We start from the raw sequence: 25,031 nt of genomic DNA, 5'->3' as shown, positions 1-25,031 counted from the left end.
ATATGCTTGTGCTTTTATGTCAGTTATATGACAGATGGAGGGCTGAGCCTTTACACGCGAAGACTGAACCGATTGCCGGAGGGAATGGCTGCCGTACGAGAAACCCCACAACGCACTGAAACCGGCGGCCAAGGAGACGCTGACAGGTGAGGACTCTTCGGTCTCTCGGGCGGCTCTGTGTGATATTTACTGTAGACACAGCAGCGGCCTTGTGACTCAGAGGCCGTAATCCGGTTCCTGGAACCGGGCTTCACCGTGTTTGTTTGGGGTGAAGCTGAAGGACAAACTTCTGATTACTCAGCATTAACGGTGACCTGCGCACGAGCGCGTGAGGCGAGACCTTTGCGTGTCCAGCGCGTGATGCGTGTCCTGCGCGTGATGCGTGTCCTGCGCGTGATGCGTGACCTGCGCACGCAGTAGTGGAGCGTTTCACTTGATTTTATCTCCGTTCCCCCGCAGGCTGGGTCCGTGGGGCTTCTGCATTTTCACACGGATAAGGAGGGGTTCGAATTGTATCTGAACCTTCGTGGGAAATGCCTTAAGGAGGCTTCTCATACCTGCCCCGCGGGCCGGTGCGAGAGCCGAGTATTTCATGTAGTTCCGTTCAGTGTTACCCCCGGTGTGGGTATTTAACAACCTTCTGTAACATCACGACATCGGGATGGGGCGAGGTATGGCCCCTTAACCAGGAATGGGGTTCAGAGGGTTAAAATAGATCCTCATGGCTCCTGAGGGCCAGTTCTCCTGATAATGTACAGAACGCTGCAGGCGTCTCTCCAAGGCTACCGATCTATTCCCACCAGCAGAGCGTCAGCCGTCCCGACTCCGCAAAACCCTGTCCCTACAAGGCCGTCCGGGACCCCCTCGGCCCCTGTTAGCCTCGGTCTATCGGCTGCGAAGGACCCAAGCTGAAATCCCAGCAGTGCCTCTGTGGCATGTAGAGGGTTAAACAGCCTCTGCAAGAAGAACCGGAAGGTTCACCTCGGCCGGGCGTCCGGTCCAGGCTGGAGCGGGGAACACACAGAGTCTGAGCAGTGGAAAGGATTGGAGGCGCCACGTTCAGTCTGTCCGCAGAGAGGGAAGCAGAGCTCCGGGGAGAGGTGGTAACACCGCTAATGACGGGGGGCGATTATCTTAATATGCGGCTCGGGTTATTCCGAGGCTGTGATGAGGAGGCGCTCAGCGATGTAATCAGCCGTAAATATACAGAAATCTGCGGAACGGCGTATCCTTTGGGTATAAAAGTGATGGGAGTTGGGACTGCCGGGTGTTGAGTCTTTGGATTGAGTTGTGAGAGCGCAGCGGAGAGCTCGACGTCTTGTGGTCCGACTCAACACAGACGGGTCAGCAGAACACGTCCGGGCGCTGGATCCGGCGGGCCAGAGACGTGTCCGTCAGTAACCGGCCTCACCGGAAAGTGACCGCGCCGGCCGGCCTGAAGGGTGGGGGTGATTCTCCACGGGCTGAGGGGCATTCACTGCAGTGATTTGTCTGAGGGCAGGAGACCCCGGGACGGGGCATTTCATAGATGACGGGATTCCCAAGGAAACGGTCGTACCCCCCCCCCCCCCATGATCCCCAAGGCTCCACCTTAATGAGGGCAAGAAACATGTTGGCTGCTGCAGGACACGCGAGTCTCATGGCCAGTCTGCCTCAGGTCTTATAACCTTATCACTTAACGGAGCAGCAAACAGCCAAACCTTACATACAAGTAAGTTGTATGGCGCGTGTACACGTGTGCGAGAGACACGCGAGTCTCCGGCAGCACAGATTCTGTGCAGCGACAGCACGTCCCGTTCCAAGGGCTTTGGGCAGTTGTGCGGCGTGGGGTATACCGACCGCGTTCCAAAATCTGTCCCTTTAATGAGGAGATCTCTAGTGATGCACAGAAGAACATGTAGTGCCGCGAGAGCTTTCGGGACCTCTGAGGTCTCTTCTTCAGATGAAAAGGAATATCTGGACATGGAGTTATAGAGCGCGTTTCGGAGAGGCGAGGGTCAGCGAGGGAGGCTGGGAGGTTATGGCCGTTTGCCTCAGCAAATTCCTAACAATAATTAAGTGCAGGAAATACCCTCCCTATCTCTGGGCTAATAACTGCCCCGCAAGCGGCCCCCGCAGCCCCCACAGCTCTTTATTTCAAGCTTTTATCGGGTAAACGAGGCCGCAATCTCCCCGCAGATATACCCATACGGAGTAACTTTCTAAACGGAGGAACCGAGGGCCCCGCGGGGCCAGCATTCACCTTCCCGTTAGAAACGGCTGCACCATTATCACTAGTGCCTTAATATTACGCTATTACTACAGTATTATTACTCCCTTGTGATTAGTGCATTAGTATTAGTGTATTAGTGCATTATTATTAGTGAATAAGTATCAGTGCATTATTATTACTTCCCTGTGATCAGTGCATTATTATTAGTGCATCAGTATTAGTGTATTATTATTAGAGTATTAGTATTAGTGCATTAGTATTAATGTATTAGTGCATTATTATTAGTGAATAAGTATCAGTGCATTATTATTAGTGCATTAGTATTAGTGCATTATTATTAGAGTATTAGTATTAGTGTATTAGTATTAGTGCATTAATATTAGTGTATTAGTATTAGTGACTTAGTATCCATGCATTATTACTCCCTTGTGATTAGTGCATTAGTATTAGTGCATTAGTATTAGTGCATTAGTATTAGTGAATAAGTATCAGTGCATTATTATTAGTTTATTAGTGACTAAGTATCCATGCATTATTACTCCCTTGTGATTAGTGCATTATTATTAGTGAATAAGTATCAGTGCATTATTATTACTCCCTTGTGATTAGTGCATTAGTATTAGTGCATTATTATTAGTGCATTAGTATCCATGCGTTATTATTACTCCCTTGTGATTAGTGCATTAGTATTAGTGCATTATTATTAGTGAATAAGTATCAGTGCATTATATGCGTCTTGCTCTCTCACAGCCATAAATATAAACCTGTGGCAGGTCCGTGTTTAAATACCATCTTTTAATTCCGTATAACACGCATGTATTGCGTGTTACACGCACACACCCATCTTGTGTTTACTGTATCTGTACTAATGACCCTGCCGAGTGAGCCCGGGGCCGCCAGCAGCTCGTGGGTTAACGCGGCCGGGATCAGGTTTCCTGCCGGGGAATCTTGTGAAGATCAGTACTTTGTGTGATCCCGCGGCTCCTCCATGTGCTCCTAAACCGGCGCTTTTCACCCAAAATAGATGGGCTTTCGGGGGCTTGGCCGTGGGTGACGCTGCCGCTGTATGGGGTGGGCGCCGAGCCTTCGTCGGGGGTCTCCCACGGACAGACAGAGGGACGCGCGCCGGGACACAAGTGGACAAGGTGAGTTTGTGGGAACGTCTGAGCCGGAATCACCTCGAGGTTTCTGCTTCTGGACAGATTATGAAGCGGGGTGACCCGTAGTCTCGCCCGTCGCGCCCCCCGCGTTCCGCGTGGATTTCGTAAGCCAGTTTTAGTGACCTTCTGAGCGATTTGTAATCTCGTTTAATGGAATTTGGCTCCATGGAAAATATTTCCTTTATCTGAACGGGAGCCGGAAGGAGCGGCGATTAAATGCCCCTCCTGGTGCAGAACGGGGGTAAAAGTCACTTTATAAAGTGGGATCCCTCGCTCCGGAGTAACGTGGATTATTATTATATTATAGCCCCCGCTGTCTCCCGGCCCCGGCGGCCAGCCTGCCTTTCTGTGGGTTAGAGACCCCCTTCCCCCGCCGCCCACCTTATCACATTCCACGGCTGCTGTCTCACCATTGTCTGCCAAAAACCAGTTCTACCAGTTTGTGACCCGCCTGGGGCTCTAATTATCGTGCGGCTCGTACCAGGTTCTAGTCGGCTCCCCGCAGGACCCTCCGCCAGCCTGCGCCGCCGCCGTTCACGCATTCCCTGCGACCTTGGCCCGTCTCTGGGGTGACCGTCCCGGCTGCCGTCTCGGGCGCAAGGCCCCCTTACTGACTCTTACCGAGTCCCGGCTCCTTCTAGTGAAGCGAAACGGGTTAGTCGCGTCCTCCCGCAGCGCGTCACACATGGGGTTAAGCCCCCGCACCCTGACACGGGGTTTACCCCCCGCACCCTGACACGGGGTTTACCCCCCGCACCCTGACACGGGGTTTACCGCACCCTGACACGGAGTTTACCCCCCCCGCACCCTGACACGGGGTTTACCCCCCGCACCCTGACACGGGGTTTACCCCCCGCACCCTGACACGGGGTTTACCCCCCGCACCCTGACACGGGGTTTACCGCACCCTGACACGGAGTTTACCCCCCGCACCCTGACACGGGGTTTACCCCCCGCACCCTGACACGGGGTTTACCCCCCGCACCCTGACATGGGGTTTACCCCCCGCACCCTGACACGGGGTTTACCCCCCCGCACCCTGACACGGGGTTTACCCCCCGCACCCTGACATGGGGTTTACCCCCACAGCCTGACACGGGGTTTACCCCCCGCACCCTGACACGGGGTTTACCCCCACACCCTGACACGGGGTTTACCCCCACACCCTGACACGGGGTTTACCCCCCCCGCACCCTGACACGGGGTTTACCGCACCCTGACACGGAGTTTACCCCCCGTACCCTGACACAGGGTTTACCCCCCGCACCCTGACACGGGGTTTACCCCCACAGCCTGACACGGGGTTTAGCCCCCGCACCCTGACACGGGGTTTACCCCCACAGCCTGACACGGGGTTTACCCCCCGCACCCTGACACGGGGTTTACCCCCCCCGCGCACCCTGACACGGGGTTTACCCCCACAGCCTGACACGGCCCCATTTCCCCCCCGCCTTCTGACACTGGGTTTACTGGTCAGTCAGAATAATAATGTTTAGACCCCATTCCCCTCCCCGCACCCTGACACTGGGTTTAACCCATTCCCCCCCCTGACACTGGGTTTAACCCCCCCCCGACACTGGGTTTAACATTTTATTAAAATAATAATATTAATGTGGCAGGGCTAGTTTTGCGGCGGGGGGTCAGGGTTGCGCGGCGGGAGGGGGCGGGGTTCCACCAGCGGGGGGGCGGGGTTCCACGGAGGGGGCCGGGTTCTGTGGTGCGGCTCTACCTCTAGCAGAGCGACCATCTGACCTTTTTTAACCCTGCGTCAGATGGTTGCGTATGCAGACGAGTTGCGGTGTAAACGTGGCAGAAATAGCTTTTTATTATTGTCATTTCCACGGAAACGTACTGTTTGAAATCTCGCGGCGAGCCGCCATTGGACGGTTTTCATCTGTATGTTTTTCTGTCACTCACCAAGATTTCGGCTCTGTGTTCTGATTGGCTGAAAGCAGCCGTTCATTCAAACTGCTTCGCTTTCTCTCACCGGCTGCTCTATGTATGCAGTGCATGCGCGCTCATCTAGCTCTTGGGCTCACGTGTTTTTCCTCCCCTTGTAGCTGGGATGACAGCAGCTCGGTGAGCAGCGGGATCAGCGACACCATCGATAACCTCAGCACCGATGATATAAACACAAGCTCGTCCATCAGCTCCTACGCCAACACGCCGGCCTCATCACGCAAAAACCTGGACACGCAGGTAACACGCACATCACAGGCTCTCTGCGTGACGTTGTCCCAGTGACAGCTGCATCCTGCGCATGTACTGAATGTGGATCCATATATCTAAACATCATTTACAGTTGTGTGTGACCGGCGTAGGATACGGGGTGTGTGTGACCGGCGTAGGATATGGGGGGTGACTGGCGTGGGATACGGGGTGTGTGTGACCGGCGTAGGATACGGGGTGTGTGTGACCGGCGTAGGATACGGGGTGTGTGTGACCGGCGTAGGATACGGGGTGTGTGTGACCGGCGTAGGATATGGGGGGTGACTGGCGTGGGATATGGGGGGGTGACTGGCGTGGGATATGGGGCGGGGGGTGACCAGCGTAGGATACATAAAATTAGTAGCTTGTTTGTCCGATACCCCACGTGGGGCAGTTCTGAGATTATAACCGCTATAATCCATGGCGCAGGCTGATGGGGAGAGGCAACGAGCCGCCGACCGCACGTCTCTGTGGTCTGGAGACGAAGTGAGAAGAGCGGATGGTGGATCAGACGGCGGCGTAAAGATGGATCCCGCCTGCAAGTGGAGGAAAAATGCCTCCGACGTGTCCGATGAGTCCGATAAAAGCACGTCGGGGAGGAAGAACACCGTCATCTCGCAGACCGGCTCGTGGAGACGGGGCATGACGGCTCAGGTCGGCATCTCAAACCCGCGGACCAAGTCATCGACTGCGGCGGGCGCGACGAAGACACCCGGGACAGGTAATGATTTACCGACGGCGGCGTTGGGATAAGTCGCGCATCACCGATGATGAGATAGGCAGGGTGTGGGGGGGTTAGAAGGGGGGCCGTGAGGTGCATTGAACATGGGAATCTGGGGTACACTGCGTAGTTAACGAGGGTTGGGGTGCGCTTTCGTTAACGAGGATCGGGGCTGCGCTTTCGTTAACGAGGATCGGGGGTGCGCTTTCGTTAACGAGGATCGGGGGTGTGCTTTCGTTAACGAGGGTCGGGGGTGCGCTGTTGTTAACGAGGGTCGGGGGTGCGCTGTCGTTAACGAGGGTCGGGGGTGCGCTGTCGTTAATAATGGTCGGGGGTGCGCTGTCGTTAACGAGCATCGGGGGTGCGCTGTCGTTAACGAGAATCGGGGGTGCGCTGTCGTTAACGAGAATCGGGGGTGCGCTGTCGTTAACGAGAATCGGGGGTGCGCTGTCGTTAATGAGAATCGGGGGTGCGCTGTCGTTAACGAGAATCGGGGGTGCGCTGTCGTTAACGAGAATCGGGGGTGCGCTGTCGTTAACGAGAATCGGGGGTGCGCTGTCGTTAACGAGGATCGGGGGTGCGCTGTCGTTAACAAGGATCGGGGGTGTGCTGTCGTTAACGAGGATCGGGGGTGCGCTGTCGTTAACGAGGGTCGGGGGCAGGAAATATCCGGGGTGGAGGAGATTTAATTTTTTTATTTTTGTGCTTTTAGGGAAAACGGACGATGCGAAGGTGTCGGAGAAAGGCGGCCTGGCACCCAAATCCACGCAGGTGAATCGCTCCCCATCAGATGCCGGCCGCAGCAGTGGAGATGAAGCCAAGAAGCCTCCGTCTAATACCTCTAGGACTATACCAGCCAACACCAACACCTTCGGTTTTAAGAAGCACGGAGGGGCGGCGCTGGGAATGCCGATCATCACGGCCAGCGGGGCCACAATAACCAGCGGCTCGGCTACCTTGGGCAAAATGCCCAAATCGTCTGGCCTGATGGGCCGGTCTGCCAACCGCAAGCCCAGTGCCGAGGCCCCGCAAAACCAGGATGATGGCTACTTGCATCTGAGCGCCAGGAGCAACCTGCAGTACCGCAGCCTACCCCGACCCAGCAAATCCCGCAGCGGAACCGGAAACCGCTCCAGCACCAGCAGCATAGACTCCAACATCAGCAGCAAGTCGGCGGGGCTGTCCATCCCGGCACTCCGAGAGCCCTGCCGGCTAATCAACCAGACTGACAGGGAGAAGGGAATCTCGTCCGACAACGAGAGCGCCGCCTCCTGCGGCTCCGTGAAAATGAAGCCGGCATCGCAGTCCGGCGGCGGAGGGGCTCGTCAGCAGGCCAACAAGTACCCGGACGTGTCCTCGCCGACCCTGCGCAGGTAAGGACTGCATGGCATGTAGACCAGTGCCAGGCTGGGGGGCCGTGGCCACAAAATAAACTGCAAATAAGCTATTCTAGAAATGCAAATAATATGAATTAATTATAATAATAATTGGCTAAAAGTGACCAATCTGTCTGATTTCTGTGCCGCAGGCTGTTTGGAGGAAAACCAAATAAACAGGTCCCTCTAACCACCGCCGAAAATATGAAGAACTCTGTGATTATCTCCAACCCTCACGCCACCATGACGGCGCAGCCCGAGTCCCCCTCCGGTAGCGCGGCTCTGAGCAGCGGAGGCAGCAGCCCCCTTTACGGGAGAAGCCTGGATCCGAACGCCTCTCCTCTGGCCTCCAGCCCCGGCTCGGCTCATTCGGCCCTCTGGGGAACCAACGCCAGCAGCTCGTCGGCCGTCAGCAAGGACGGCTGGGGATTTCAGTCGGTCGGCAGCCTGCAGACCAGCTGCGAGTCCATCGATATCTCGCTGAGCAGCAACAACTCCCCCGGCGCGCTCACCGCGTCCGCCCGGGACGAAGCCGGCGCCCCCTTCGTGAGGACGAACAGTATCAAGACCGCGGCATCTGAGAGGTGAGCGGGGGGGTCTCGTCTTTGGGGGGCGTTACACACAAACAGTGATTCTGGTGCAAAGTTTGAAAAAATGGTCTTATGGCCACCACCCGTCGGTCGCCGTGGCGATGAGTCTGCTTTGCAAACTTTGCACAGAATCCCTTTTTGTGTTAATTTTCACGAGGTGGTGAGAACTGGAATTCGATCAGATGATGCTGGCTCTGCCACAGGCTGCCATTAATCTCATCCTCCATGATGTTAACACCCCCGGCTATAAAGGGTTAATGAATTTGTTCCCCTTAGAGGTGATGTCTTTGATTTAACCCCTTCCGGTTTATTCTTACACACTGACTGTTTTGTTCACCTGTCCCTCCAGCCCCCTGTCTTCTCCCGCTCCTAGCCCCAAATTCAGCAGGAACACTTTACCACGGAAGCAGGACAGGTAATACAGTCTGTCAGCCGTACTCACACTCCCTGCGCACAGTCTGTACTCACACTCCACGCGCTCACACGCTGCCCTATCACTCCCTGCCCTATCACTCCCTGCGCTCACACTCCCTGCCCTATCACTCCCTGCGCTCACTCTGTACTCACACTCCCTGCGCTCACATGCTGCCCTATTACTCCCTGCTCACACTGTGCCCTCCCACTCCCTGCTCACACTCTGCCCTCTCACTCCCTGCTCACACTCTGCGCTCTCACTCCCTGCTCACACTCTGCCCTCCCACTCCCTGCTCACACTCTGCCCTCTCACTCCCTGCCCATACTTGTACCGGTCCTCTTGTGGCAATTGAGCTTTGCTTGCTGAAATGAGCCCAGGTGGGGGCCGTTCCCGTCGTTGTCATTGGTCCCGTGTGGTCCCGTGTCACATCCTCATGCAGACGTTCTCATGAAGCCACGTGTGGGAAGCCGTGATGTCATTCAGCGAAACTTGTGCGGGGGGGGGTCACATGTTGTTCCCAGAACGTGGGCTTTTGTGTGTCTGTTGTCCGCGTCTACCTGGTCCTGTGTCCTCGCTCACCACCCTGCGCCCGCTCTCACCGCCCGGCGCCCACTCTCACCGCTCTGTGTCCTCTCTCGCCGCCCGCTCTTACCGCCATGCGCCCGCTCTCACCGCCCTGTGCCCACTCTCACCGCCCGGCGCCCACTCTCACCGCCCTGCGCCCGCTTTCATCACTCTCACCGCCCGGCGCCCACTCTCACCGCTCTGTGTCCTCTCTCGCCGCCCGCTCTTACCGCCATGCGCCCGCTCTCACCGCCCTGTGCCCACTCTCACCGCCCGGCGCCCACTCTCACCGCCCGGCGCCCACTCTCACCGCTCTGTGTCCTCTCTCGCCGCCCGCTCTCACCGCCCTGCGCCCACTCTCACCGACATGCGCCCACTCTCACCGCCATGCGCCCGCTCTCACCGCCCTGCACCCGTTTTCACCTCGTCTCCTTTTTTCATTCGCTTCTTCTCGACCGTCCTCTGAAGTTCTTGTCTTCTCTCCCACCGCTGCCTCAGCGACCCCCACGTAGATAGGAACACTTTGCCTAGAAAAGGCCTCAGGTACCGGCGCTCCGCGGCACGTGGACTGTGTTGTGGTTTTGAGCGTTGCTTTTGTTGTGGTTGTTGTTTGTCGATACGGTGGACGCTCGGCTGCCGTCGGCCCCCCTTTTGCTGTCGTTTGCTGCATGTGGATGATCCGTGGCCCTCTCTGCTGCGCATGCGGAGAAATGGAGCACATGGGGGTTGTTAGTAGTTTGGGACATTTTTTTCGTGGTAAGAGCTGCTTAACCTCTGAGGATCCCGCCTGCTACATTTACAGCTAAATGTGAATAAAATTCTCTTTACTGAGGGGGTGGTACATAAGTGGAACAGCCTTCCAGCAGAAGAGGCGTCTGGATGGGCCGGCAAAAATGTTTCCACCTTCTTATTAATCCATAATAATCGTTCTGTAATAATAAAATCGGACTGACGGTGATTCATTTGTGGAAACGCAGTTCGCTTTTGTGGTTGAAAATCACATTCAGTGAAACGATAATCGGCTTTCCTATAATCCTGAAAACAAAGCTGTGTATTGCGATGTTGGCCCGCGGCTTGAAGAGTTATTGGCCCATGGCTTGCGGTGTTATTGGCCGGTGGCTTTCGGTGCCGTCGGCCCGCGGCTTGCAGTGTTATTGGCCCGTGGCTTTCTGGTAAGGAATACGCATGGTTGCCGCTGTAACGCGCTGTCTCTCTGACGTAGTGTCTCGTGTTCTCTCTTTGCCGCAGGTGCGCTCCGTCTCAGCTCCGCAGTCAGGAAGAAGCCAAGGAGTGGCTCCGGTCTCATTCCACCAGCGGGCTGCAGGACTCTGCCGGTAACTCTCCGTTCTCACCGGGATCCAGCGTAACGTCGCCCTCCGGGACGAGATTCAACTTCTCCCAGCTGGGTGAGGAATCGCGTCTTCCCAGGATTATTCCCACCGTCTGGTCAACGGCTCTGATTAAAGATTTTCTTTGTTGGGTCAGCGCTCTAGCGATGTAACGCGAAGGGTTAACGGATTCCTCCTGCTGTTGGGTCAGCGCTCTAGCGATGTAACGCGAAGGGTTAACGGATTCCTCCTGCTGTTGGGTCAGCGCTCTAGCGATGTAACACGAAGGGTTAACGGATTACTCCTGCTGTTGGGTCAGCGCTCTAGCGATGTAACGCGAAGGGTTAACGGATTCCTCCTGCTGTTGGGTCAGCACTCTAGCGATGTAACGCGAAGGGTTAACGGATTACACCTGCTGTTGGGTCAGCGCTCTAGCGATGTAACGCGAAGGGTTAACGGATTCCTCCTGCTGTTGGGTCAGCGCTCTAGCGATGTAACGCGAAGGGTTAACGGATTCCTCCTGCTGTTGGGTCAGCGCTCTAGCGATGTAACGCGAAGGGTTAACGGATTCCTCCTGCTGTTGGGTCAGCGCTCTAGCGATGTAACGCGAAGGGTTAACGGATTCCTCCTGCTGTTGGGTCAGCGCTCTAGCGATGTAACGCGAAGGGTTAACGGATTCCTCCTGCTGTTGGGTCAGCACTCTAGCGATGTAACGCGAAGGGTTAACGGATTCCTCCTGCTGTTGGGTCAGCGCTCTAGCGATGTAACGCGAAGGGTTAACGGATTCCTCCTGCTGTTGGGTCAGCGTGTAACGCGAAGGGTTAACGGATTACTCCTGTCTTCCAGCAAGTCCCACGACGTCGTCGCAGATGAGTTTGTCGAACCCGACCATCCTGCGAACTCACAGCATGTCCAACACGGACGGATCATGTGACGCCTACGGCGACGCGCGCTTCCGGAACAGCTCCATGTCATTGGACGAGAAGACGCGGACCATGAGCCGCTCGGGCTCGTTCCGTGACGGCTTCGAGGAGGGTGAGTGCCGAGAGTTACGGTTGATGTTCGGAAGCAGGGACTGCGCGGCTGTCGTCAGCATTCGGGTCCGGATGAGTCCTGGCGTGACCCTTAAAAGTCTCCACGGCAGCTGCTGCCATACATTCCGTGCGCAGCACACGCGTGTTTATAGTAACGACTCGTGGAGCTGACCGTGTTCTGCAGGTAACATGCATGTGTTTTGTCCTCCTTCCAGTTCATGGATCATCCTTGTCTTTGGTGTCCAGCACGTCCTCGGTATATTCCACGGTACGTACCGACAGGCACGAGGCGCTTCGCTGGGTCGGGGGAGACGGCCGCCAGCCTCTCGGGATGAGAGCCCTCTCTGTCCAGCAGATGCTTATGTCGGTCTATCCGTCTGTCTGTCCGTCTGTCTGTCTGTCTATCCGTCTGTCTGTCTGTCTATCCGTCTGTCTATCCGTCTGTCTATCCGTCTGTCTATCCATCTGTCCGTCTGTCTATCCGTCTGTCTATCCGTCTGTCTATCCGTCTGTCTATCCGTCTGTCTATCCGTCTGTCTGTCTATTCGTCTGTCTATCCATCTGTCTGTCTATCCATCTTTCCGTCTATTCGTCTGTCTATCCATCTGTCTGTCTATCCATCTGTCCGTCTGTCTGTCTATCCGTCTGTCTGTCTATTCGTCTGTCTATCCATCTGTCTGTCTATCCATCTGTCCGTCTATTCGTCTGTCTATCCATCTGTCTGTCTATCCATCTGTCCGTCTGTCTGTCCGTCTGTCTGTCTATCCATCTGTCTATCCGTCTGTTTGTCCGTCTGTCTGTCTATCCATCTGTCTATCCGTCTGTTTGTCCGTCTGTCTGTCTGTCTGTCTGTCTGTCTATCCGTCTGTCTGTCTGTCTGTCTGTCTGTCTGTCTATCCGTCTGTCTATCCGTCTGTCTGTCTGTCCGTCTGTCTCTTTTTATACAATACAGTAGAGACTAGCGGAACCAGAGACGTATGGGTCCCAATGTGCGTGGCCGTGGGATTGTGGGGTACGCCGGTTACCGGGGTCTCCCGCTGTGCAGTGTGTGGGATCTCGGGGGTTAAGCGTTACCCGCGGATTTGGTGTTTCTTAGTAACCCTCTTGTTTTGTGTTTTTTAGCCCGAGGAGAAATGTCACTCGGAGGTACGTATCGCATGCACGCGGGGGGGGGGGGTGATGGGGATGTCGCATGCGCACGTGGGGGGGGCATTGTCGCATGCGCAGGGGGCGGGGACAGTGTCGCATGCGTGGGGGGGCAGTGTTGCATGCGCAGGGGGGGCACATTCAGCTCCACAGACCCTTCGGGGGATTTTAAGCCTTTTTCCCCTTTCTGAATGTTTAGATCCGGAAGTTACGCCGGGAGCTGGACGCGTCTCAGGAGAAAGTGTCTGCGCTGACCACCCAGCTCAGCGCTAATGTAAGTCATATATATATACACGCACACGCGTGTGTCACGTCATACATGTGTTCCTGTGCCGTTTTATTTCACGCAGAGTATTTCTGGCCGTCCTGCTTTAGTGGGATTTTTTTGGGGTTCGGTTTGGGTTTTTTAGCTCCTCTGTGAACGTTTGATCGCAGATCCGTGCCTCGTCCGCCCCGCTCAGCGCTTTGTCTGGTTAAGCAAACATTCGGCGGCTCGCGTTCCGTGGAAAGATAATCCGTAATGCCGGGGAGCTCGCCGAAGCCTCTCCACAAACGCAGAGATGGTGGCCCCCGACGGACGGGGTTAATCCAGAAACCCCGAGTATCCGTCTGATTAACGGTAACGATACTCAGGCTCACAAACCGCTGAAAGAACTCAAATCCACTTCGGTCCGGCATGAAGACGGGGCCCCCGGCTAACACCCATCGCCGCCACCCCCCCCCCCCCCGGGGCCACTGTCCGCTGCTTCGGGCGATCGCAGGTTAACGGGCTTCTCGTTTCAGGCTCATCTTGTGGCCGCTTTCGAACAGAGTCTGAGTAACATGACCATCCGGCTGCAGAGTCTGACCATGTCTGCGGAGCAGAAGGTGAGAACGTTATTCCGCCCCTGGGCAGATCAGCAGTGCCGGGACGTGGGCCCTAAACTGTAACCTTGACCACGGCCCCTAACTTTTTAAATGGCCCTCTTTGTCGCGTTGAACGTTTCCCGTTTTCTGCAGGATTCAGAGCTGAACGAGCTCCGGAAAACCATCGAGCTGCTGAAGAAGCAGAACGCGGCGGCGCAGGCGGCCATCAACGGCGTCATCAACGCCCCCCCGGAACTGAGCTGCAAAGGTGAGTAACCAGCCTCAGGGGGCCCTCCGGAGTGCGCCACGGAATATGACGCCGCTGTACAGATCAATCAATAATAATCAGTGTGAACGCAGCGTTCCTGATACAGCGGCGTTACCCCAGGTGTTGCCACGGGGCAGTCCACGCGCGGGGGGTAATTACAGTGAATGTTGCAGGGAACGGGACGCCCCAGTCTGCTGACCTGCGGATCCGGAGACAGCATTCGTCAGACAGCGTCTCCAGCATCAACAGCGGAACCAGCCACTCGAGCGTCGGCAGCAACGTGGACAGCGACTGCAAGAGGAAGAAACGCAAAAACTGGGTACGGAAGACAGGGGGTTAATCCAGGTCCGCTGGGGGGCAACCGAACGAACACCGGCCGTGGCTCATGTGATGGTGTTAGTACCGGCCGGCCGTGGCTCGTGTGAGGATGTTATTACCGGCCGGCCGTGGCTCATGTGATGGTGTTAGTACCGGTCGGCCGTGGCTCGTGTGATGCTGTTAGTACCGGTCGGCCGTGGCTCGTGTGATGCTGTTAGTACCGGCCGGCCGTGGCTCGTGTGATGCTGTTAGTACCGGCCGGCCGTGGCTCGTGTGATGCTGTTAGTACCGGCCGGCCGTGGCTCGTGTGATGCTTTTAGTACTGGTCAGCCGTGGCTCATGTGATGCTGTTAGTACCGGTCGGCCGTGGCTCGTGTGAGGATGTTAGTACCGGTCGGCCGTGGCTCGTGTGAGGATGTTAGTACCGGTCGGCCATGGCTCGTGTGATGCTGTTAGTACCGGCCGGGGCTCGTGTGATGCTGTTAGTACCGGCCGGCCGTGGCTCGTGTGATGCTTTTAGTACTGGTCAGCCATGGCTCGTGTGATGGTGTTAGTACCGGTCGGCCGTGGCTCGTGTGAGGATGTTAGTACCGGTCGGCCATGGCTCGTGTGATGCTGTTAGTACCGGCCGGGGCTCGTGTGATGCTGTTAGTACCGGCCGGGGCTCGTGTGATGCTGTTAGTACCGGCCGGGGCTCGTGTGATGCTGTTAGTACCGGTTGGCCGTGGCTCATGTGATGCTGTTAGTACCGGTCGGCCGTGGCTCGTGTGAGGATGTTAGTACCGGTCGGCCGTGGCTCGTGTGATGCTGCTAGTACCGGCCGTGGCTCGTGTGATACTGTTAGTACCGGCCGGCCGTGGCTCGTGTGATGCTGCTAGTACCGGCCAGGGCTCGTGTGATGCTGTTAGTACCGGCCGGGGCTCGTGTGATGCTGCTAGTACCGGCCGGGGCTCGTGTGATGCTTTTAGTACCGGTGGGCCGTGGCTCGTGTGATGCTGTTAGTACCGGTCGGCCGTGGCTCGTGTGATGCTGCTAGTACCGGCCGGGGCTCGTGTGATGCTGTTAGTACCGGCCGGGGCTCGTGTGATGCTATTAGTACCGGCCGGGGCTCTTGTGATGCTGTTAGTACCGGCCGGGGCTCGTGTGATGCTGTTAGTACCGGCCGGGGCTCGTGTGATGCTGTTAGTACCGGCCGGCTGCTCACGCGATGGTGTTAGTACGGGGGGGGGTCGTTTGCTCTGTGTGTCCCGTTAATAAGTGTCCGTCCGTGGCCAGGACCCGTGTCTCTGTGTGTTTGAACCTGCGCGTTGTGTGTCCACGGATCTGTTTGCTAAAATGCTTGTTTTCTGTTTTTCTCCCCGTTTGTTTCGCTTGCGTGGCCTCTGACAGGTTAACGAGGTAAGCCAGCCAATTACTGCCGATTCCAAGCGCCACCATTCCCACCCAAAGTCACCGCTGCCCCTCCATCCGTCCCTGATTGTCTGTGTGCATGCGCATCCTCGGGCCCCACCTATGGGGGCCACACACGTTTCCATCCATTCGTGTCGTTGCAGTTTGCTGTCGTTTTGGGTTTTCCAGCGGTTGTTGTATTTTTTTCGCTTCTCTTTCAGCTGAGAAGTTCCTTCAAACAAGCGTTCGGCAAAAAGAAATCTCCCAAATCGGCTTCTTCTCATTCCGACATCGAGGAGATGACCGACTCGTCCCTCCCGTCTTCCCCGAAGTTACCCCACAACGGGTCGGCCCTTTCCACGCCGCTCATGCGTGGCTCGCTCTCCACCTCCCTGTGAGTGCGTTATTTACCGGCGTGTGATGCGGGAACGTTCCGTGTTTTCTGGATGGAGAGATGTCTCCAGGTGGACTCGTTCCTGGGTTCCTGGGTTCCCGGGAAGCGTTTTTGTGTTTATTGGTTTTAATGGTTTTAGTGGTTTTTAGTGTTTTCTGTGCCGGCTGCCGTGTCATCTCTTTTATTGTCTGTCCTCGTACCGTGTGTCTAGCGCCACGTGATAAATCGACGTGTTAGATCCGTGTGCGAGGAGGAAGCGTGCAGCCTCTCCTGCCGGGAGGTCCTACTAAGAGCCCGGGGTGTTCTCTTCGCCGGTGACGCCGAGCGCTGCTGGTTTTTAATCGATGTGACTTTTCCTCTAGCGTTCCGGACTGCGTGGAGAACGAGGCGGAGAGCGTCCTCCAGCTCCGCAACGAGCTCCGGGACAAGGAGATGAAGCTGACGGACATCCGGCTGGAGGCTCTGAGCTCCGCTCATCAGCTGGACCAGCTCAGGGAGGCCATGAACCGGATGCAGGTACCCCGCCGATGGCTGTGGGGGGGGCGGATTGCTGGCTCGGTGCCCGGGGGTCGTATAGACGTCTCAGGACCGTGAGATCTGCGCAGCACGCTGGTCCCGATCGCCGACGGTCGCTCCCCGGCGTTACAAACCGAGGAAGCCTCGCCGGCGTCTTTAATCCTTTTCATTGCTTTTTTCAGAGTGAGGTCGAAAAACTCAAAGCTGAAAACGACCGTTTAAAGGCAGAAAATTCAGGCCGATCTCAGATTCCTATTTCATCGTCTCCAAGGCAGTCGGTGGTCCCTGCGCAGCCCAGCGTGGGCCTGACCGAGTCCTCCAGTCTGGGTGAGTCCCCGGAGAGAGCGCGTGGGGGTGGGGGGGTTCCTCGTTAATAGATTGGGGTTATTAAGGATTTACTCCTCGTCTGACGGCCGACGCTCTTCCCGCGCTACATGGAATCTATCAGCGGCTTCCTGGGGTCTAAATGCAGCAGAACGACCCTTCTCGGGTCAGAAACCGGTCCTGGTCCAGAGGGATTCTGGGTAATAACGAGCAGCACATTATCAGCTGTTACATTAAACGGGTTACTTTTTATTGTTTATGAGAGAAAGTTCTAGTCGTTCATTTCTGGGAAGAGCTTTCTGTTTGATCTCCGGAACCCCGAGAGCCGCGGACGTTCAGTGATTTAACTCGTTACTAATTACGCAGAATTACCGAAATCTTAAAACCGGTCCAGAGGAGGCGGAATGTTCTAGAGCCTCTGCTTTCTGTCTGAGCTTCGGTTCCTGATTCGCTCTCCTTTTGCAGATATGCTCCTGGAAGATGCAGCCGACGGGACCCTGAGGAAGGAAGCCCGACGCGTGAAGATTGTCGTCAGCTTTCAAGAGGAAGTTAAATGGAGAGAGGTGAATGTCTGTCATTTATTGAGCGGCACGAGGGGTGTGCGGGGCGAGATTATGGGGTCTGAGGTACACAGAGCTAGAGGAGAGCGGGAGACGGGGCTTTACGGGGGAGCAGAGCGGGAGACGGAGGAGCAGAGCGGGAGACGGGGCTTTACGGGGGAGCAGGGCGGGAGACGGGGCTTTACGGGGGAGCAGAGCGGGAGACGGGGCTTTTACGGAGGAGCAGGGCGGGAGACGGGGCTTTACGGGGGAGCAGAGCGGGAGACGGAGGAGCAGAGCGGGAGACGGAGCTTTACGGGGAGCAGAGCGGGAGACGGGGCTTTACGGGGAGCAGAGCGGGAGACGGGGCTTTACGGGGAGCAGAGCGGGAGACGGGGCTTTACGGGGGAGCAGAGCGGGAGACGGGGCTTTACGGGGAGCAGAGCGGGAGACGGGGCTTTACGGGGGAGCAGAGCGGGAGACAGGGCTTTACGGAGGAGCATAGCGGGAGACGGGGCTTTACGGGGGAGCAGAGCGGGAGACGGGGCTTTACGGGGGAGCAGAGCGGGAGACGGGGCTTTACGGGGGAGCAGAGCGGGAGACGGGGCTTTACGGGGAGCGGGAGACAGGGCTTTACGGGGGAGCAGAGCGGGAGACGGGGCTTTACGGGGGAGCAGAGCGGGAGATGGAGGAGCAGAGTGGGAGACGGGGCTTTACGGGGGAGCAGAGCGGCAGACGGGGCTTTACGGGGAGCGGGAGACAGGGCTTTACGGGGGAGCAGAGCGGGAGACGGGGCTTTACGGGGGAGCAGAGCGGGAGATGGAGGAGCAGAGTGGGAGACGGGGCTTTACGGGGGAGCAGAGCGGGAGACGGGGCTTTACGGGGGAGTAGAGCGGGAGACGGGGCTTTACGGGGGAGCAGAGCGGGAGACGGGGCTTTACGGGGGAGCAGAGCGGGAGACGGGGCTTTACGGGGGAGTAGAGCGGGAGACGGGGCTTTACGGGGGAGCAGAGCGGCAGACGGGGCTTTACGGGGATCGGGAGACGGGGTACAGGGGTACAGGCTTCTCGATAGGCCAGCGGTCAGTGTATTGCGCGAATCGTTTGAATGGAATAAGCCACCATCGGTTCTCTTTTTTTGTAGGATTGCCGGCCGCGCATGTTCCTTATTGGATGTATTGGCGTTGGAGGAAAGACAAAGTGGGATGTGCTGGACGGCGTTATAAAGAGATTGTTTAAGGTGAGGTGTCGCATGTGGCACGTTTCATGTGCATTTCATGCATCGCGGGTAAATGCTTAAGTTTTCCGGGCTGTCTTGCAGGAATACGTCGTTCACGTTGACCCCGTGAGTCAGTTGGGTTTGAACTCCGACAGCGTTACTGCTTACAGCATCGGTGAAATAAAGCGGTCCGGGAGCGCGGGGGCGCCGGAGCTGCTTCCCTGCGGGTATCTTGTGGGAGAGAATAACACGATCTCCGTCTCGCTGAAAGGTGTGTCGGGGTTATTGTCCTGGGGCGTGCCGCGTGTTGCGTGTCGCGTGTCGCGTGTCTTCATGACGCATTTAATTTTATTATATTGCTGACCAGGAGAGGTAGTGGCCCCTGCAGTATGTGATATGTATGAACTCATAAAAGGGAGTCACTTAGTCAGCCGTGCATCCCGTATACTGCAGGGGGCAGCACTCGCGTCTGTATATACTGTGTGTGCATATACTGTGTGTGTGTATACTGTGTGTGTGTGTGTATATAGGGTATATTGTGTGTGTATATAGGGTGTACTGTGTGGGTATATAAGGTATACTGTATATATACTGTGTGAAGGTTGTGTGTGTGTATATAGGGTATATTGTGTGGGTATACTGTATGTATATAGGGTATACTGTATATATACTGTGTGAAGGTGTGTGTGTGTATATAGGGTATATTGTGTGGGTATACTGTATGTACATAGGGTATACTGTGTGTGTATATAGGGTATACTGTGTGTGTATATAGGGTATACTGTGTGTGTATATAAGGTATACTGTATATGTACTGTGTGAAGGTGTGTGTGTGTGTGTATATAGAGGGTATATTGTGTGGGTATACTGTGTGTATATAGGGTATACTGTGTGTGTATATAAGGTATACTGTATATATACTGTGTGAAGGTGTGTGTGTATATAGGGTATATTGTGTGTGTATATAGGGTATACTGTATATATACTATGTGAAGGTGTGTGTGTGTATATAGGGTATATTGTGTGGGTATACTGTATGTATATAGGGTATATTGTGTGTGTATATAGGGTATATTGTGTGGGTATACTGTGTGTATATAGGGTATACTGTGTGTGTATATAAGGTATACTGTATATATACTGTGTGAAGGTGTGTGTGTGTGCATATAGGGTATACTGTGTGTGTGTATATAAGGTATACTGTATATATACTGTGTGAAGGTGTGTCTGTGTATATAGGGTATATTGTGTGGGTATACTGTGTGTATATAGGGTATATTGTGTGTGTATATAGGGTATACTGTGTGGGTATACTGTGTGTATATAGGGTATATTGTGTGTGTATATAGGGTATACTGTGTGGGTATATAAGGTATACTGTGTGAAGGTGTGTGTGTGTATAGGGTATATTCTGTGTGTGTGTATATAGGGTATATTGTGTGTGTATATAGGGTATACTGTGTGGGTATATAAGGTATACTGTATATATACTGTGTGAAGGTTGTGTGTGTGTATATAGGGTATATTGTGTGGGTATACTGTATGTATATAGGGTATATTGTGTGTGTATACTGTGTGTATATAGGGTATACTGTATATATACTGTGTGAAGGTGTGTGTGTGTGTATATAGGGTATATTGTGTGGGTATACTGTATGTACATAGGGTATACTGTGTGTATATAGGGTATATTGTGTGTGTATATAGGGTATACTCTGTGTGTGTATATAAGGTATACTGTATATATACTGTGTGAAGGTGTGTGTGTGTATATATAGGGTGTATTGTGTGGGTATACTGTGTGTATATAGGGTATACTGTATATATACTGTGTGAAGGTGTGTGTGTGTATATAGGGTATATTGTGTGGGTATACTGTATGTACATAGGGTATACTGTGTGTATATACCGTAGATAGGGTATACTGTGTGTGTATATAGGGTATACTGTGTGTGTATATAAGGTATACTGTATATGTACTGTGTGAAGGTGTGTGTGTGTGTGTGTGTGTATATTGTGTGGGTATACTGTGTGTATATAGGGTATACTGTGTGTGTATATAAGGTATACTGTATATATACTGTGTGAAGGTGTGTGTGTGTGCATATAGGGTATGTTGTGTGTGTATATAGGGTATACTGTGTATATACTATGTGAAGGTGTGTGTGTATATAGGGTATATTGTGTGGGTATACTGTATGTATATAGGGTATATTGTGTGTGTATATAGGGTATATTGTGTGGGTATACTGTGTGTATATAGGGTATACTGTGTGTGTATATAAGGTATACTGTATATATACTGTGTGAAGGTGTGTGTGTGTGTGTGCATATAGGGTATACTGTGTGTGTGTATATAAGGTATACTGTATATATATATACTGTGTGAAGGTGTGTGTGTGTATATAGGGTATACTGTGTGTGTGTATATAAGGTATACTGTATATATACTGTGTGAAGGTGTGTGTGTGTGTATATAGGGTATACTGTGTGTGTGTATATAGGGTATACTGTATATATACTGTGTGAAGGTGTGTCTGTGTATATAGGGTATATCGTGTGGGTATACTGTGTGTATATAGGGTATATTGTGTGTGTATACAGGTATACTGTGTGGGTATACTGTGTGTATATAGGGTATATTGTGTGTGTATATAGGGTATACTGTGTGGGTATATAAGGTATACTGTGTGAAGGTGTGTGTGTATAGGGTATATTGTGTGTGTGTATAGGGTATATTGTGTGTGTATATAGGGTATACTGTGTGGGTATATAAGGTATACTGTATATATACTGTGTGAAGGTGTGTGTGTGTGTGTATAGGGTATATTGTGTGTGTGTATATAGGTATACTGTGTGTATATAGGGTATATTGTGTGTGTATATAGGGTGTACTGTGTGGGTATATAAGGTATACTGTATATATACTGTGTGAAGGTGTGTGTGTGTATATAGGGTATATTGTGTGTGTATATAGGGTATACTGTGTGGGTATACTGTGTGTATATACATTTAAGTAGACATGTAGACCTGTTACGGAATAGCAGCGGTTTGAACTGGTTTCTAATGATTAATGTTCCTGATTTTCCAGGCCTCTCGGAGAACAGTTTGGACGCCTTGGTGTTCGAGACTCTGATCCCGAGACCGATCCTTCAGAGATATGTCTCGCTGTTAGCGGAACACAGGAGAATTATCCTGTCCGGGCCGAGCGGGACTGGAAAAACCTACCTGGCCAGCCGTCTGTCCGAGTACATGGTCCTGCGAGAGGGCAGAGAGCTCGGCGACGGGGCAATCGCTACGTTCAACGTAGACCACAAATCCAGCAAGGTAAAGAAATCTAGAATATATTGCGATCTAATAACCGGGGATCTAGAACCCGGCGATTTTCTATATATTATATATATATATATATCTATATATATATATAATGTGTGACGTGCTTTGTACGCGCAGGAGCTGCGGCAGTACCTGTCCAACCTGGCCGATCAGTGTAACAGCAAGAACAACGCGGCCGACTTACCTCTGGTGGTCATCCTGGACAATCTGCATCACGTCAGCTCCCTGGCCGAGATCTTCAACGGCCTCTTAAACTGCAAATACCACAGATGGTGCGTAAAGCGTCTCCTCGGTCGGCTGCGCCGGAGCGGCTCTGTCGGACTAGAAAGTAACGTTGTGTTTTTGTTCTCAGTCCGTATATCATCGGCACCATGAATCAGGCCACGTCATCCACACCCAACCTCCAGCTCCACCACAATTTCAGGTAGGCCGGGAGAAGAACTGCTGCCCAGATATTCGGGGGCCGCTGGTGCAATGGGCTAAACAGGAATATAACGCGAGTTGTCTGTTTGCTGCACAGGTGGGTTCTGTGTGCTAATCACACCGAGCCGATAAAGGGCTTCCTTGGACGATTCCTTCGGAGAAAACTCATCGAGACAGAAATCAGCTCCAGAACGAGAAACCCTGAATTGGTTAAAATCATAGACTGGATCCCCAAGGTTTGGCAACATCTCAACAAGTTCCTGGAAGCGCACAGCTCCTCGGACGTGACCATCGGTGAGATTTCATTCCCTTCCGTATCTTGCAGCGTGTGCTTCGCTAATAGACCTGGTTTCCAGAACCGACCCCACCTGTAGTTGGTGCAACTACTACCACAGCGTGATTTATGACGATCTCTTAATCTTCCCTTCAGGGCCTCGGCTGTTCCTCTCCTGCCCGATAGATGTGGACGGCTCACGAGTTTGGTTTACAGACCTGTGGAACTATTCCATTATTCCGTACCTGCTGGAGGCGGTCAGGGAGGGTCTGCAGGTGAGATCCCCCACAAGCTAAAATACAATACTGTATAATGTATAATATATAAAATATAATAATGTATAAAGTATAATATCTAATAATATAATAATATATAAAATATAATGTATAATATACAAAATACAATAATATATCATGTATAATATATAAAATATAATAATGTATAAAGTATAATATCTAATAATATAATAATATATAAAATATAATGTATAATATACAAAATACAATAATATATCATGTATAATATATAAAATATAATAATGTATAAAGTATAATATCTAATATATAAAATATAATAATGTATAATATACAGAATATAATAATGTATAATAAAATAATGTATAATATACAAAATACAATAATATAAAATATATAATGTATAATATATATTATTTATTTTATATAAGATATATTTTATATATGATATATTATACTTTATACATTATTATATTTTATATATTATAATATATTTTATATATTATAGTATATTATATGTAATTATATTTTATATAATGTAATAAGTATAAAATATAATATAATTAATGTATAAAATATATGTAATATAGTTATATATAATAATATGAATATTTAGTTGTGTGGGAACTGATGGTGGCCACTTAATTGTTTCCGATATAAGATCACACATGGCGGTTACATTTATTGCACTCTAGTAGTTCTTCATCTCATGGATGCGAGATCTCCATCTTTGCTTCAGAGCAATTATTTCAGAATGATTCAGAGAATGCTTTGCCCCCGATGCGCCCGTCTTACTGTTTCTTCTCACCAGCTGTATGGAAGACGAGCCCCGTGGGAAGACCCTGCCAGGTGGGTAATGGACACATATCCGTGGACGGCGGTCCCACAGCAGCACGAGTGGCCCACCTTACTGCAGCTGCGACCCGAAGACGTGGGCTTCGACGGGTATTCGGTACAGAGGGAGGGAGCGTCCAGTAAACACGTTCCATCCGGGAGTGCGGAGGGCGATCCGCTGGTGAGTGCAACGCGTTTCCCTTCCCCTCGGTTACTTTGTTTCTCCCGCATGAAGGGGATGGTGGAGGGAACGCGTCCTGGCATCGCCTTGCTGGGGTTGTCCCGGCATCGTCTTGCTGGGGTTGTCCCGGCATCGCCTTGCTGGGGGCGTCCCGACATCGCCTTGCTGGGCGTCCCGGCATCGCCTTGCTGGGGGCGTCCCGGCATAGCCTTGCTGGGCGTCCCGGCATCGCCTTGCTGGGGGCGTCCCGGCATCGCCTTGCTGGGGGCGTCCCGGCATCGCCTTGCAGGGCGTCCAGGCAGATTGCGTTTCCGTGTTCAAGCTGGCGGATCTCGCTGTTTCTTGCAGATGAATATGCTGATGAGGCTTCAGGAAGCTGCCAACTATTCCAGCCCTCAGAGTTACGACAGCGACTCGAACAGCAACAGCCACCAAGACGACATCTTGGACTCGTCGCTGGAGTCCACGCTGTGAGCCGGAGGAGCGAAGCCCCCCGTACCGAGAGGCCGGAGCGGGACCTCCACCATAAGACACTTTGAGTCTATTTAAAGCAGGCGCAGGCGCCGCGTGAAGCATTCTGGGTTTTATGCCACGTCACATTATGCACTGCAAGGTTTATTCGCCGTCAGACTTTGTCGCAAACACTGAAGACTTTAGTTCTGTAGATGAAAAAAAAAGGAACAGAAAGAATCTGAAATGGGGTGAGGGGTCCGGCAGAGACGGGCACTCCGAGGGGTGAGGGATCTAATCGGGACGGCCACGCTCACCCGGGACGGAGGTGCCACGTTGCTTGGAGCGGCATGCTGGGCACTGGCTGCTAACGGCGCCAACGATACTACTGACCTCGTCTAATGTGACATTCTCCTCCCCGAGATTTAACCATTTCTGTAACTTCTTACATCACAGCGAACGATAAAAAATATCATCTAAATACCAAAAATTTCTCCTCGCATGACGGGTTGACTTTTCCAGTTAAAGAAAGTTTTGTCTGCGATCTGCACTGAACTCGTCACTCGTCGTCGTCATCGTTTTATGAACTGCTGAACAGAGAGTCGGGGCGGAATATCACCGCGTGCGGACGGCGGGTTTCGGGGCTCCGATCCGCGCTCTCCTCTCCTCGTTGCGTTGCTCTTTGCGCAGCGCTGACCGCTTTAATATTAAGG

At 53.0% G+C, this 25,031-nt stretch overlaps 1 protein-coding gene across 11 annotated transcripts in view; it reads left to right on the top strand.

Moving 5' to 3' along the window:
- NAV2 (neuron navigator 2) overlaps positions 1–24,808 on the top strand; it is a 93,375-nt gene extending 68,567 nt beyond the window's left edge. For 6 of the 11 annotated variants that reach the window (XM_053448894.1, XM_053448886.1, XM_053448885.1 and 3 more), the window contains 28 exons: positions 24–146; positions 5,433–5,571; positions 6,010–6,301; positions 7,014–7,674; positions 7,830–8,261; positions 8,617–8,682; positions 9,715–9,789; positions 10,495–10,652; positions 11,421–11,609; positions 11,824–11,876; positions 12,731–12,754; positions 12,954–13,028; positions 13,538–13,621; positions 13,754–13,868; positions 14,042–14,187; positions 15,797–15,969; positions 16,332–16,485; positions 16,668–16,812; positions 17,275–17,372; positions 18,492–18,587; positions 18,669–18,837; positions 21,658–21,893; positions 22,020–22,174; positions 22,255–22,326; positions 22,423–22,619; positions 22,756–22,874; positions 23,665–23,868; positions 24,217–24,808. In XM_053448894.1, coding sequence (XP_053304869.1) covers positions 24–146; positions 5,433–5,571; positions 6,010–6,301; positions 7,014–7,674; positions 7,830–8,261; positions 8,617–8,682; positions 9,715–9,789; positions 10,495–10,652; positions 11,421–11,609; positions 11,824–11,876; positions 12,731–12,754; positions 12,954–13,028; positions 13,538–13,621; positions 13,754–13,868; positions 14,042–14,187; positions 15,797–15,969; positions 16,332–16,485; positions 16,668–16,812; positions 17,275–17,372; positions 18,492–18,587; positions 18,669–18,837; positions 21,658–21,893; positions 22,020–22,174; positions 22,255–22,326; positions 22,423–22,619; positions 22,756–22,874; positions 23,665–23,868; positions 24,217–24,342 — 4,576 coding nt within the window. In that variant the 3' untranslated portion in view covers positions 24,343–24,808. The remainder of the gene's footprint in view (positions 1–23; positions 147–5,432; positions 5,572–6,009; positions 6,302–7,013; positions 7,675–7,829; positions 8,262–8,616; positions 8,683–9,714; positions 9,790–10,494; positions 10,653–11,420; positions 11,610–11,823; positions 11,877–12,730; positions 12,755–12,953; positions 13,029–13,537; positions 13,622–13,753; positions 13,869–14,041; positions 14,188–15,796; positions 15,970–16,331; positions 16,486–16,667; positions 16,813–17,274; positions 17,373–18,491; positions 18,588–18,668; positions 18,838–21,657; positions 21,894–22,019; positions 22,175–22,254; positions 22,327–22,422; positions 22,620–22,755; positions 22,875–23,664; positions 23,869–24,216) is intronic. The other 5 variants (XM_053448889.1, XM_053448888.1, XM_053448892.1 and 2 more) reach the window with 3 other exon arrangements.
- Positions 24,809–25,031: the final 223 nt, after the last annotated feature.

Source organism: Spea bombifrons, chromosome 10, assembly GCF_027358695.1.
Source record: "Spea bombifrons isolate aSpeBom1 chromosome 10, aSpeBom1.2.pri, whole genome shotgun sequence".
NCBI lineage: Eukaryota > Metazoa > Chordata > Amphibia > Anura > Pelobatidae > Spea > Spea bombifrons.
The sequence above is the reverse complement of the archived record's forward strand: the minus strand, read 5'-3'. Positions and strand labels throughout refer to the sequence as shown.